This window comes from Schistocerca americana, chromosome 3, assembly GCF_021461395.2.
Source record: "Schistocerca americana isolate TAMUIC-IGC-003095 chromosome 3, iqSchAmer2.1, whole genome shotgun sequence".
NCBI classification, from domain to species: Eukaryota; Metazoa; Arthropoda; class Insecta; order Orthoptera; family Acrididae; genus Schistocerca; species Schistocerca americana.
Window position 1 is genome coordinate 611,146,604 of NC_060121.1, and position 12,625 is coordinate 611,159,228.

The 12,625-nt window shown below is 38.8% G+C and overlaps 1 protein-coding gene across 4 annotated transcripts in view; it reads left to right on the forward strand.

The window, feature by feature from the left end:
- LOC124605369 (uncharacterized protein C1683.06c-like) overlaps positions 1-12,625 on the forward strand; it is a 71,279-nt gene that overhangs the window by 12,173 nt on the left and 46,481 nt on the right. For all 4 annotated transcript variants that reach the window (XM_047137000.1, XM_047136997.1, XM_047136998.1 and 1 more), the window contains exon 2: positions 7,813-8,009. In XM_047137000.1, coding sequence (XP_046992956.1) covers positions 7,815-8,009 — 195 coding nt within the window. In that variant the 5' untranslated portion in view covers positions 7,813-7,814. The remainder of the gene's footprint in view (positions 1-7,812; positions 8,010-12,625) is intronic.

Below are 12,625 nucleotides of genomic sequence, written 5' to 3' on the forward strand. Positions count from 1 at the left end.
CAGTTCATGAGTTAGAACAAGAAAGAACTTCGACTCACAATCTTTGAAGAGGTTTTGTATCGTGCAAATGAGAACAGGATGTTCCTTAACAGAGTCTTAACTGGTGATGAGATGTGGGTCTATGGTTGTGACATTGACCAAGGTAAAGTCTTCACAGTGGGTCGGGAAAGGTTAAAAAAAAAAAAAAGTCAGTTCAGATCAAATGCCAAAGCCATGCTGATAGTTTTCTTTGACTTTGAAGCATTAGTTCATCATGAATTCATGCTATAGGGACAAACTGTTAGTCAATGGTACTGCCAGGCCGGCGATGCCTGCGAGAAAATGTGAGAAGGAAGCGGCCTGAGATGTGGCGAGACAATTTATGGTTTTTCATCACGATAATGCACCTGTACATTCATCCCTTTTGGTGCATGACTATTGAACATAAAAACAAAATCACTGTGCTGCCTCATCCTCCATACTCTGGAGACCTGCAGACTTTTTTTATTTCCAAAGTTGAAACTCTCACTGAAAGGATGAAGATTTGTAATGATAGACAAGATAAAAAGAAAATTTACGGATAGCACTTTGCGTGATCCAGCAAGAGGCGTACCAAGACTGCTTCCGGAAGTGGAAACAGTGTTGGGAGCAATGTATCAACAGTGGATGAGAGTATTTCAAAGGAGACCATGCACAATAAATAAAAGATAAGTGCAGAAAGGTTTTGTGGTCAAAGTTCCAGAATTTTTTGAACAGAAAAGCCAGAAAACTTATCAGTGATATCCTTGAAATTTTTTCTGAATCATTCTGCCTGAAGCAGGTGGTCCATAAAAAGCATCTGGTTACTATGTTTGAATCACCTTTGATGCATTCCTTTATCCAGTTTATTTCACATTTGGAATCTGTAAAGAACTTACTAACTATTATTGAGTTCTATATGGCAATAAATAGACCACTACAATTGCTGTCAGTCTGCTTTTTCACTGACAGAAATGGAAAGTTTTGTGCAGTGAAGCACCATTCCAGTATTTATTAAATGTTATGGGGATGTTCATACAGTGACTGTAATCTAATGAGACTGGGAATGACTTGAGAACCACCATAAGAAGACCGACTGGCTGAGTCAACAGCAAGTCACCAAGAGCGAACAAGAAGAGTTATACACGATGAAGCACCAGTCCTATAATTATAAGGGGTAATAAAATAGTTTCCATTTGAAGGCATTGCGGGAGTGTATGTGCAGTTTGTGCAAGTATATAAGCACCAACATGTAAGCAAGGATTTAGTGTGGCTTTTGTATCTTTATGATGTGCGTGCAGTAGGTGCAAAAAAGTGAATTATGGTGACATTATTCCAGTGCAAAAAAGTGAACTATGGTGACGTTATTCCAGATGTGTGCAAACAGGACCAATGTGCTGTTATTCTTTTCTTGCCTGCCGAAGCACAAATACTGGTTGACATTCATCGGAGAATGAATAATTTGTATGGGGCGGTAGTGTCATTCATAGCACCCTTGCCCCAAGATGTTCAAGAGCCAGTCATCTGCTGGAAAGGTTGTCTGAACACTGGGGCCCATTGCTTATTGATTTCCTGGTGTCTCCATCACTGGGGAATGATACCCATGTGATTATATGACCTCGGTCCCTTAAAAAAAGTCCTTGAAGATTGCTGACTCCAGTGAGACGAGGATGTGCAGCAGGCAGTTATGGACTACTTCACATAGCAGGACACAGTGTTTTATCAAACAGGTATCTTCATCAATGGGATGACTGCCTCAATGCTCATGATGATTTTGTCTGATTGGTATACCGATTCTGGACTGTGCAGCATTCACATGGAAATTTTTTGATTGCCGCTTATAACATATGTTATGGAGATGGTCATATAGTGATCAGAATCTGACAAGACCGGGAACAACTTGAGACCCAACACAAACTGCCCATCTGGCCGAGGGCACCAGCAGTCAGTTGCAAATAGTACACAAGAGGGTGCAATGAGAGAAGGACAGACAACAGAGGCATAATGACAGAATAACAAGTCCAGAGAGTAAACTGAGATGGAAGACCTAAGACATAGTGAATCCAGAACCAAAACAATGATTTGTAGCAAGAGCAATACAAGAACACTGTGATATCATGACTGACTACAGAGCCATTCCATTGTAGGCTTTAAAGGGTGTGGCTGCAGTTGGTGATAAGTCTGCAAGGTGGGCATGTCCCCTAGACAGTGCTTGCAGCAGTGACACCAGAGCCTGCAGATATAGTAGTGCTGTCTATTGGCTGGCATAGGATCCATACCTTCTGGCTGGCCTTCAAACTTGCCAGGCCGGAATACCAGACTTCATCATGTAACAGGTATTGTATCATTAAACTCTCATTCCATTAAAAACTGATGTCCACCATCAACATCAATATGAGATGTGGCCCCCTCAGGCATGTATACAGTCTTGTATTCATTGTGGCATCCAAATGTCATCTTGAGGAATTTCTTGCTATGTCTGAAACACATGCTGCACTAGTTCATGAAGATTGCTGGCTGGATGCTGGTATGAAAGTATGCGTTGTCCCATCACAGCACAGCCATGCTCTATGGGTGGAAATTCAGCGGGCAGAGCAAGCCAGTCAGGTATCTATATACTTCTGAAGGCATTTTTATGCCATTTGGTACCTGATCCTGAAATATATGATAACAGGTTTGACCATTCTTGCCACATACTGGTGATAATTCAGCCTCTCTTCAACAATAGCCAAACAAGCCCTGGTGCCATTTCCAATTGCTCTCCTCACATGATTCCAGGTGTTCTAGAGGTGTGGGCCTCAAGAATCGCTGCTTCTAGTGACCTTTCACTGGGTCATCTATGGACACATTGATGAATATCTGACCACTACAATCAGAGATGAAACTCATTGCTGAACACCACAAAATGCTATTCAATGTTCCAGCTGACCCTGGCTCTACACCAGTCAAGTCTGTTGTCCGTGATGTGGTGTAAACAACATATGGCAACTAAAGAGCTCAAGCCAGTGCCTATATTTCAGCTGTTGTCATCTGTCTATTCATTCAAGCCAGGCAAACAATCCTACAAGCTCCTCATGGTGAATGGAAGGACCAATGGCTACTTTCCTTCCCACTCTCTATCCTGAGTTCATCTCGTAACCACTCATTCTGCAGCCATTGCACTACAACCAACTGCTTATGCCATCTGTCAATATGATGTTGCCACTCCTTCATACTAGTGATTTGACCTTTCTCAAAGTTGAAAATATAGGGATAAGGTATAAGTGCACGACCTCTGGACATGCTGTCTTGTGATCTCCACTTGAAAAATTGCAGTGATGTTGGACCCACCGAATAACTGTCATGCATGTACACTATTCTTCATCTGTAGGATTGGCTTTATTGTGTACTGAAATAAGCTCACATTAAGATGACATTTTAATCAGTATGCCTCATAGTCATGGAAATACCTGAGTCTCAGTTTGATGTTAAAATGATTTAACATTTTCCATTTCTGCAGTATATATTCCAATATTAAGCTTTTGATTTCTCAGCTAGTCACGTCATATTTTAGGTAGCTTTCAGTTTGTGGTACTATGTGAGACTTGTTACACCCGATAATACTGAAATAAATGTAGGACCTTACCATAGGTATTTCAGCAGTTAACTAACACTACATTAACAGTTAGATCTCATAGCACTGACGAGAAGCAATATCTTCCTGAGAAGGTGTAATCCATAACTCAGTTCCCTACTACAAAACTATGTGTGATGTTGGGACCTTTCTAGGGTATTGCATTGTATTACCAGTGAGTTACTGAATGTTTTGTACCATTGTTCAACCTCTTCAGGAATCATTACAAAGCTGTAACATATTCATTTGGAATAGCAAACAGTGATAAGTTATTTACATCTCATTCTTTTTAAGAAATTCTGTGCTTCGGTTGGATGATGTAAATGCTCATTTTTGTCATACTAGAAATGTCAGGGGTACAGGTTTGGAGCTATCCACATCTAAATATGTGGAGTGAAAATAATAGAACTTGCCCCCAATGTTCTCAGCGAAAGAAGAGATACACTTTGTCACTGAAAAGAGAATGTTTTGAACCACAGCCCACACCTATATGTTTGGAAGGCCACTCACTGTCATTATAAGTCATTAAAGTTTTGGTTAGATCCAACAGTTCATGGGGCTAATGCTCACTATGTCAGAAGCATTCAGTATGCTACATGCTCCTACTGAGTCATACTATATGGTCAGTGTTCTATCTGTGAATGGAGGTACAACAAATAACAGAAGGTGTTAGTAATCAACATAGTTTATTCCTCTACCATTAAAGACGGGAAACTGACTTACACACAACTTCAGTGACTGGCTAAAGCTGCCATTCAGACAGTGATTAGCAAAGTCTGTGAATCACACTGGTGATCAAAGAGTCGAATAGAAGATGTTTATGTCTGGTATGCATTTGTTTCCACAAGTCACAGTCATCAAAGTACAGTGAGGGGTTAAATTCAGTATCTCCTGCGATATCCAAAGATGTATGCTAGGCCTTATCTTTTCACCTATTTGATCCTCTGTTTCTTTAACTCTCTCATTTCTCAAAGCTTTCCCATTTGTCTTCTGCTGTATTCCTTTCCCCTCTTTCAGTCAACCATTGCCTAGTGCTCCCTCTAGAACACTCAACCATCTTTGATTCTTTCAACCTATCCATATCCCATCTCTTTAATTTCCCACCTCTTTCTGATTTCTTCAGTTTTAAGCTACAGTTCTTAACCAGTAAAAGATCTGAGTCTACATCTACCCCTGGAAATGTCTTACAGTTTAAAATCTGGTTCTGAAATCTCTGTCTTACCCTAATGTAATCTGCCTGATACCTCCAAGTGTCCTTAGGTCCCTATTACATATACAGCCTTCTTTCATGATTTTTACACCAAGTGTTAGCACTGATTAATTTGTGTACTGTGCAAAATTCTACCTAGTGACTTCGTGTTTTTCCTTTCCCTCAGTCCAAATTAAACTACTATTTTTCCTTTTTCCACTATTGAATTCCAGTCCCCCTTCACTATTAAAATTTTCTCTCTCTTAACTATCTGATAATTTCTTTTATCTCATCATACACTTTTTCATTCTCTTCGTCATCTGCAGAGCTAGGTGGTATATAAACTTGTACTTCTGTGCAGGTGTTAGATTCATGTATATCTTGACGACAAAAATGTGATCACTATACTGCTCATAGTAGTTTACTGGTATTCCTGTTTTCTTATTCGTTATTAGATCTACACCTACATTACCCCTATTTGATTTTGTATTTAAAAACCTGTACTCACATGACCAGAAGTCTTGTTCATCCAGCCACTGAGCTTCGCTAACCCCCAATATATCTATTTTTAACATATCCATTTCCCTATTTAAATTTTCTAACCTACCTGCCCGTTTAAGGGATGTAACATTCCCACAGAACATCAGTTTTTTTTATGATGACATCCTCCTGAGCAGATCCTGTTAGGAGATCCAAAGGGGAACTGCTTCACATCCGGAATATTTTACTCAAGAGGATGCCATCATCATTTAACCATACATTAAAGCTGCTTGCCTCCAGGGAGAAAAGGCCTCCTTGATTTCAAGAATTTTATGTAAAATGATTAACTGAATTATCTGATGGAAGCAGCCCTTTAGTACTGTAACAGGAAGAGTGTGCTATTTTTCAAAGTATCTCTACTGACGTACATAACATCCTGATTTACAATGAAATGAAAAATCTAGAAGTAATTCCACGAATAACTCAATGTGAACAGATTAATGCTCATGGAAGGAGCCTGCATTATTTACCTGTAACTGTCAAGGTATAACTCAACTAGCTCTCTTTCATAAATGAGATTGACGGGACACAATATGTGAATCGATACATATTATACGAGGTGGCGCAGTGGTTAGCACACTGGACTCGCATTTGGGAGGACAACAGTTCAATCCCGCGTCCGGCCATCGTGATTTAGGTTTTCCATGATTTCCCTAAATCGCTCCAGGCAAATCCCCGGATGGTTCCTTTGAAAGGGCATTGGCAATTTCCTTCCCCATCCTTTCGTAATCCAGTGAGACCGATGACCTCGCTCTTTGGTCTCTTCCCTCAAACAACCCAACCCAACCCAACATATTATAGAAATTTTTGTATATTCCACATCTCCTCCTAAACCACTGGACAATTTTCAATCAAAATTGGTACACATTCACTTACTATCTGTAAAGAATCACTGTGGAGGTAAGATCCACCTAACTATCAAAGTGGTGGGGCTGAAAATGAAGTATAGACCATAACACGCAAATACCCATACATGATCCATCCAGTATTTGAGAATGAGAGCACTTAGTGACTTACAATATACTTTACATGTGATTCAAACCCGCGCAGAACTTTTTCTCACTGACAGTTCCTGCAAAATGATGAAGGGAAAAAGTTTTTCACTTAGGCTACTCCATTTTTTCTGCTCATGCAGTAAAACTATCTTATCAGGCATGACCTTTTAATTTATTACTTGTTTACTACTAACTGTATTCATAACACATTTTGCGTTAGTATTCACATATATCACTACCAAAAATATGTACCTACAAAATGATGTCATTGTACGACACGTAGATCATGAGATAAGATATCATAAACACTGAGGTGCATGAAACATTCATTGCCCATGACACATTGTCACATCATTTACGATGTTTAAATTTATTACGTTTTTGCTACCACTATATTTGCAACACATTTCATGGACAGTATACAAGTATGCCACTAAATGCACCTACCAAATTATTATTGTACGACACATAGTCCAGGCGATATGCCATCATAAACAATGAGATGCGATGCATGAAAAACTGCCGCATCATGCATGATGTTTAAATTCATTACTTCATTACTATTAACCATATATACAACATATCTCACAGACAGTACCCACATGTGTCGCTGAATGTAGCTACCAAATCACATCATTCTGTGACAACGCGTTTCAGGAGATACGATGTCAGAAACAATGAGATGTGTGAAAAACTGCTGCATCATGCGTGGTGTTTAAATTTATAGCTTCTTTGGCACTAACTCCATTCACAACACATTTCATAGACAGTATCCACTTATGCCGCTGAATGTACCTACAAAATTACATCATTGTCATTAATGATACAGGTGAACTATGTTTGTAAATATGTGTAAAATATATTAAATATATGTGAACTGTATGTGATGTGCATACAAGGGCAAAGCTATGAGTAAAAAGCTCCTCTTAAACTGCTGGACTGATTTCAATCAAACTTGGAACATACTCTAATTACTATCTGGAAAGAAATACTGTGCTAGTAACAACCAGCAACTTCCTACTGGGATAGGGATGATAACATGTAGAGAGAAGAGGGTAGGAGGAGACAGAGAGAGGGAGAGGAGAAGATGGACAGAAGTAAAAGGAGCAGATGAACAGAAAAAGGAAAGAGGAGGAGGTGAAGAGTGAGAGGGGGGAGCAGGAGATGCACTAATAGAAAGTTGGAATAAATATATACCTGGGATACACCAGATACTCAGCTAGTGAATGAATGAACTTACCCTACTTCTGTCAGATGTGTAATTTTTGTATAAAGTGTAGTTATTTACTGGTATGTACAGTTTGGCTGTGAAGTTCTCAGTTGGTTGGATTTAGTTGACGTTTAAGATTGTTCCTGATTTTTTGCAGTACATCTTAAAATACAGTGACAATGTTCTAAGAATTTATTCAAAGAAAATAATTTCTAAAAAAGATTTCAGAATGTAATGCCTTGTCTTAATTACAAATATCCTTCTGCAGATATGTCACAAAATCTACAGCTTGTGATAGACACAGATGTAGGTCTAGATGATGCACTTGCTCTTATGCTGTGCTTAGCATCAGAGGCTTGGAATGAAGCTAAAATTCATGGTGTAACATGTGTACATGGAAACACATGCCTTGAAAACGTGTGTAGCAACACACTGAAGGTGCTACATGCTGCAGGCCGCTTAGATGTGAGTCATTGGTCTCCAATACTGTTTAATTGCATAATGTGCATGTTTTTATGAACTCAGTTGCAACAATGTAAACAGCATTTTAATGAATTATTTCCATGTTTTTAGACCTACCACATAAATCTGTTTACATATTAAGAAATAAATGTTAATTTAGTAATTTGCTCTGAATGGTGTTAAAAATTGTGGCACCATTTTTAGAAAATTTGCAATAGCTTATGTTGCATTTGTCAGTGTGTCTGTCTTCTCTCAACATCCATTTTATCTTAATTTGATTAAATTACGGATGTAGTATATTTGCTGATAGGTAAATGATGTGAAATAGTGTAGTTTTGCACGCATTAGTGACAAGAACAGGAAAAACTGTGTGAGATAGATATCCTGCAGAACTGCTTGTTGTTAAAACTAAGAAATTTCCTTTGTGATGTATACATAGGTCACAAAGTGTTATTGACTCACTAACCTATATTGCCAGTAATGTTGGTCTTAGGGATGAGATCAAAGCCTGATACAAAGGGTGTTAAATGATGCGTGTACAGATGTATGAGGGACACTGTAGCTCAGCAACATTAGTTTTTAGATATTAAGCTTAGGTTGTTGCTGAGTGGTGTCCCAGAAGTATGGAATGGGATGGTGCTCTGTAAGGTGGGTTTAAGAGTACCAGTTTGAATGTTGAACAAGGCAGAACTTGTGATAGTTTGGGAAGTGTCTCTATATAATAATTTAGGATTCTGTTGTTGAAGAGCATCAGGACTCAGTGGTGTTGTCTAACTGTTTCGCTCAATTTTTAATGAGGACTTACGAATATTCCATGAGTATCTGAATGACTGTTTAGCAACAAGACCAGCTATGAACCATGAACTTTGCTTTCATTAGCTGTTGAATGGTAGAACTTTATTGTTATGATGGAGGATCAAGATAACTTTGTAAATATCCTCAAGTGTGAGAACTGTAATGGAAGACTACTGAATTTCAATGAACATATGAGGATTCAGAACTTGATTAACTGTGAATTATAGTGAATGACTTAGATGAATACATATGCATAAGCATTCACCTTCCCTAAATATTTTATTGAAGTGACTGCATCAGGCAGCACCCTGCTAATACTGTATTCAAATGTTACAGGATTTTTTTTCCTACTCATGTGGATTAACTTACATCTATCTACATTTAGAGCAAGCTGCCATTCATCACTCCAACTAGAAATTCTACATAGTAATTTGGTATATTCCACAGTCACTCAATAGTGGCACCTTCCTGTATACCACAGGGTCATCAACAAACAGATATACAATGTTACTTACCCTGTCTGTGAGTTCATCTACGAATGTAGAGAAAAAGAGCAGTCTTATCATAATTTCCTGGGGCACTCCTTTCCTACTACCAACCTTACATGCTTATTCCATTTCATATCACTTTTCAATGTTTCGTTGTGTCCCCTTATTTGACTTGTTTCATCAGCACTTATTGTCACAGCATCTTCTCCACACAGTGAATAGATAGTAATGGTGATCTGAACTTGCGTTCCAAATTAAAGTCACTGTGTGTCACCGACCATATTTCAGAATAAGACTCTATAGTCCAGTACTTTTAAGCATTTCTGGTGGCAGCAGGGCAATGTTGACTGAAGTTCAGGGACATAATGCTGCTGTGCACCTGGATAGCAGAGAAAAGTAATTACCAAGGTAATTGTGTTATGTACAGTGCTGTAAACACTATATTTAGAAGTGATGCTACTCATTTAATGCCTCAGATCTGCACTGTACTATTCATGATCCTGTGTTCTATTGTATAACCCAAACCACATTCACATCTGTTAATCATTTTCTTCTGAAATGAGGAGAGGTATGTAATGTGCAGTCATGATTTTTATCATAGCTTTTTTGGAAATTATATATTTCAGTAGAAATCTCTCAAACACTATTTTTTAAAAATTTAGTACTTTCTTGTTTGTGGTGAATTGTCCAGTGAAGTTATGCATCATTTTCATGTTCTGTAAATGCAGCCAGAAGAAAGCTTTAACATAACAAAGCTTACTGTTCACTGGATATATTCTCAAGAGCTTTCATAGTTTTTCTACAAGGATAATGTCAAAAACATCAATAAATCTAACAAGGTTCCTCTCTCAATTCAAAACAATGAGATACTCAGTTCTTTACTTTATTTGTGACTCTGTAAGTTTACAGAAAACTCACCACAGCCACTAGTACTGAATAGTGGTATTGTTTAAATTCAGACATTTGCAAGAGATGCTTATGCCTACAGTCATGATCTTTTACATAAGTTTATTGGCGCATTGACAATATTATGAAAAGGATAGATTGCTACTCACCATAAAGATGACACATCAAGTTGCAGACAGGCACAACAAAAAGAGTGTTACACAGTGAGCTTTTGCCCAAAGCCTTCATCACACACACACACACACACACACACACACACACACACACACACACACACACACACACACACATTCACATGAGCCAGCACACCACTCTGCTGACCATATCAGCATCCTAATGATGTCCCTAGATTTTCACTGGTGTTTTTAATTTTTAAGATGTTTACACTTTAATCAGTGGGGTAGTTTATGAAGACTAATTTGATACTAATTATTTTCAAACCAATGAAATTTCAGCATGAGATTTTCACTCTGCAGCAGAATGTGCTCTGATATGAAACTTCCATGCAGATTAAAACTGTGTGCTGGGCCAAGACTTGAACTCTGGACCTTTGCCTTTTGCGGGTAAGTGCTCTACTAACTGAGCTACCCAAGCATTACTCACGACCCATTCCCACAGCTCCAATTCTGCCAGTACCTCATCTCCTACTTTCCAAACTTCACAGAAGCTCTTCTGCAAAATTTGTGTATTTGTAGATAGCTATGTAGTCTACCTTATCATACAGCTCTACTTTTACCGATTTACAATTTATTTTTTGTGAAATTAAGTTTTTATACCTCAGAATAAACATTCCGGGTTATAATTCAAAATATATGTATAAAAATCTGAATCTTTATTTTGATGCAACTCCTCAAATACTGTCTTCAGACACATGGTTTGTTGGAATTGCTTAAAGCATTTAAAAAGTTATTAATTTTCTAAGTTCATGTGTATTTACAAAGCTTGCATCTTGAATAATTTAAGTATTGAGGAGGCATTAGACATGCATTCTCGTATCAGTTTTCTCTTTCTCCTAATTTTTAGCTATATTGGTTTAGGTTATGGATTTTGCAGCCGTGAAATGATTTCCCCAAGCCAGTAATACACCAGGTTACCTGCTCCCTTCTGCAAACCATGTTTGTATTTGGCTTCTTATTCCCATCAATAGCAGAGTCTAATTTATCATGTACTGGGTTAGCAGCCAACAGGTAGTCACTGCCTTCTGTTGAGCATTCCTAGCTTTTGATTCAAACATGCCATGTCCCCTACAACTATCAAAACAGATCACATACACTGTTACCTTGACATCTCACCACACAGTCACCATAGTGCGTTAGTGTTGTTTGTGTTCCATGTTGTTACCACAGCTTGTAGGTACATAAAAGGCATGAACAGCATCAGATGCTAGGTGATCACTGCGAACTATAAGGAGATTCCCCCTACTCATGTGAGACAGCATTATCATTACCTGATAGATTGTGAAAGGCCTTCATTGTGAATCTCCACTTGGCTGACTGGACAAATCAAGCAATATCCAGATTTGTGTGCATTCAGATCTGACAGTGGCCTGATGTTGAACTGCATGGAAAAGTGGTAGCAGGCACACTTGTCATCAAGGTTGAAGTTAACCGCATCTGACCACCACAAGCACATTGTAACCCTTTCTAATCTGCACATGCCATCCAAGAATGAGTAATCGACCCCTTACAACATTAACTGTCATTGTGCGCCTTTGGTCAGAGACTAGCAGCAGCTGTACAAGAGAATTATCATTTCATTTTTAGGCTGCTGTTAACGCCACAACACAAATTGTTGCATTTGGAGTAGTGACATGACCAGGAAGCATGGTCTGCTGATGAATGTCTTTGCATTGTGTTCAGCGATGAATCACTGTTCTGCACTATCTGGGAAAACCACTGTCAGTGAGTATGGTGTGACCAGGGTAGAAGTCCCATTCTTCTATTGATTTTGAGAGGCACAGTGGTGTCACTCCTGGCATCATGGTGTGGGGAACCATTGGGTTGACTTAACGTCACAGCCAGTAGTGATTGAGGAAACTCTGACAGCATAATAGTACGTCTTAGTTGTCCCGTGTCCTCATGTATTACCTCTCATGCTATGGTATTGTGGTGGCATTTTTCAAGAGGACAGTGCTCATCCTCATATGACACATGACTCTATGATGTTGAGGTATTCTGATGGCCAGCAAGATCCCATGATCTGTCCCCGTTAGAACATGTGTGGAATCAGCTCAGGCTTCAACTCTGTCCAAATGTCAATATTCAGAATATCAAGAACTAGTTACAACAGTTGTCAGTCAGCTTGCCGTGGGAGAAGCTACAACAGCTTTATGCCATCCTTTGCAATCGAATCAGTGCATGCATCCAGGCCAAAGGGGGGTGCATTGTCATACTGAGAAGTGAGCTCATATTGCCAAGTTCTTCGTAATTT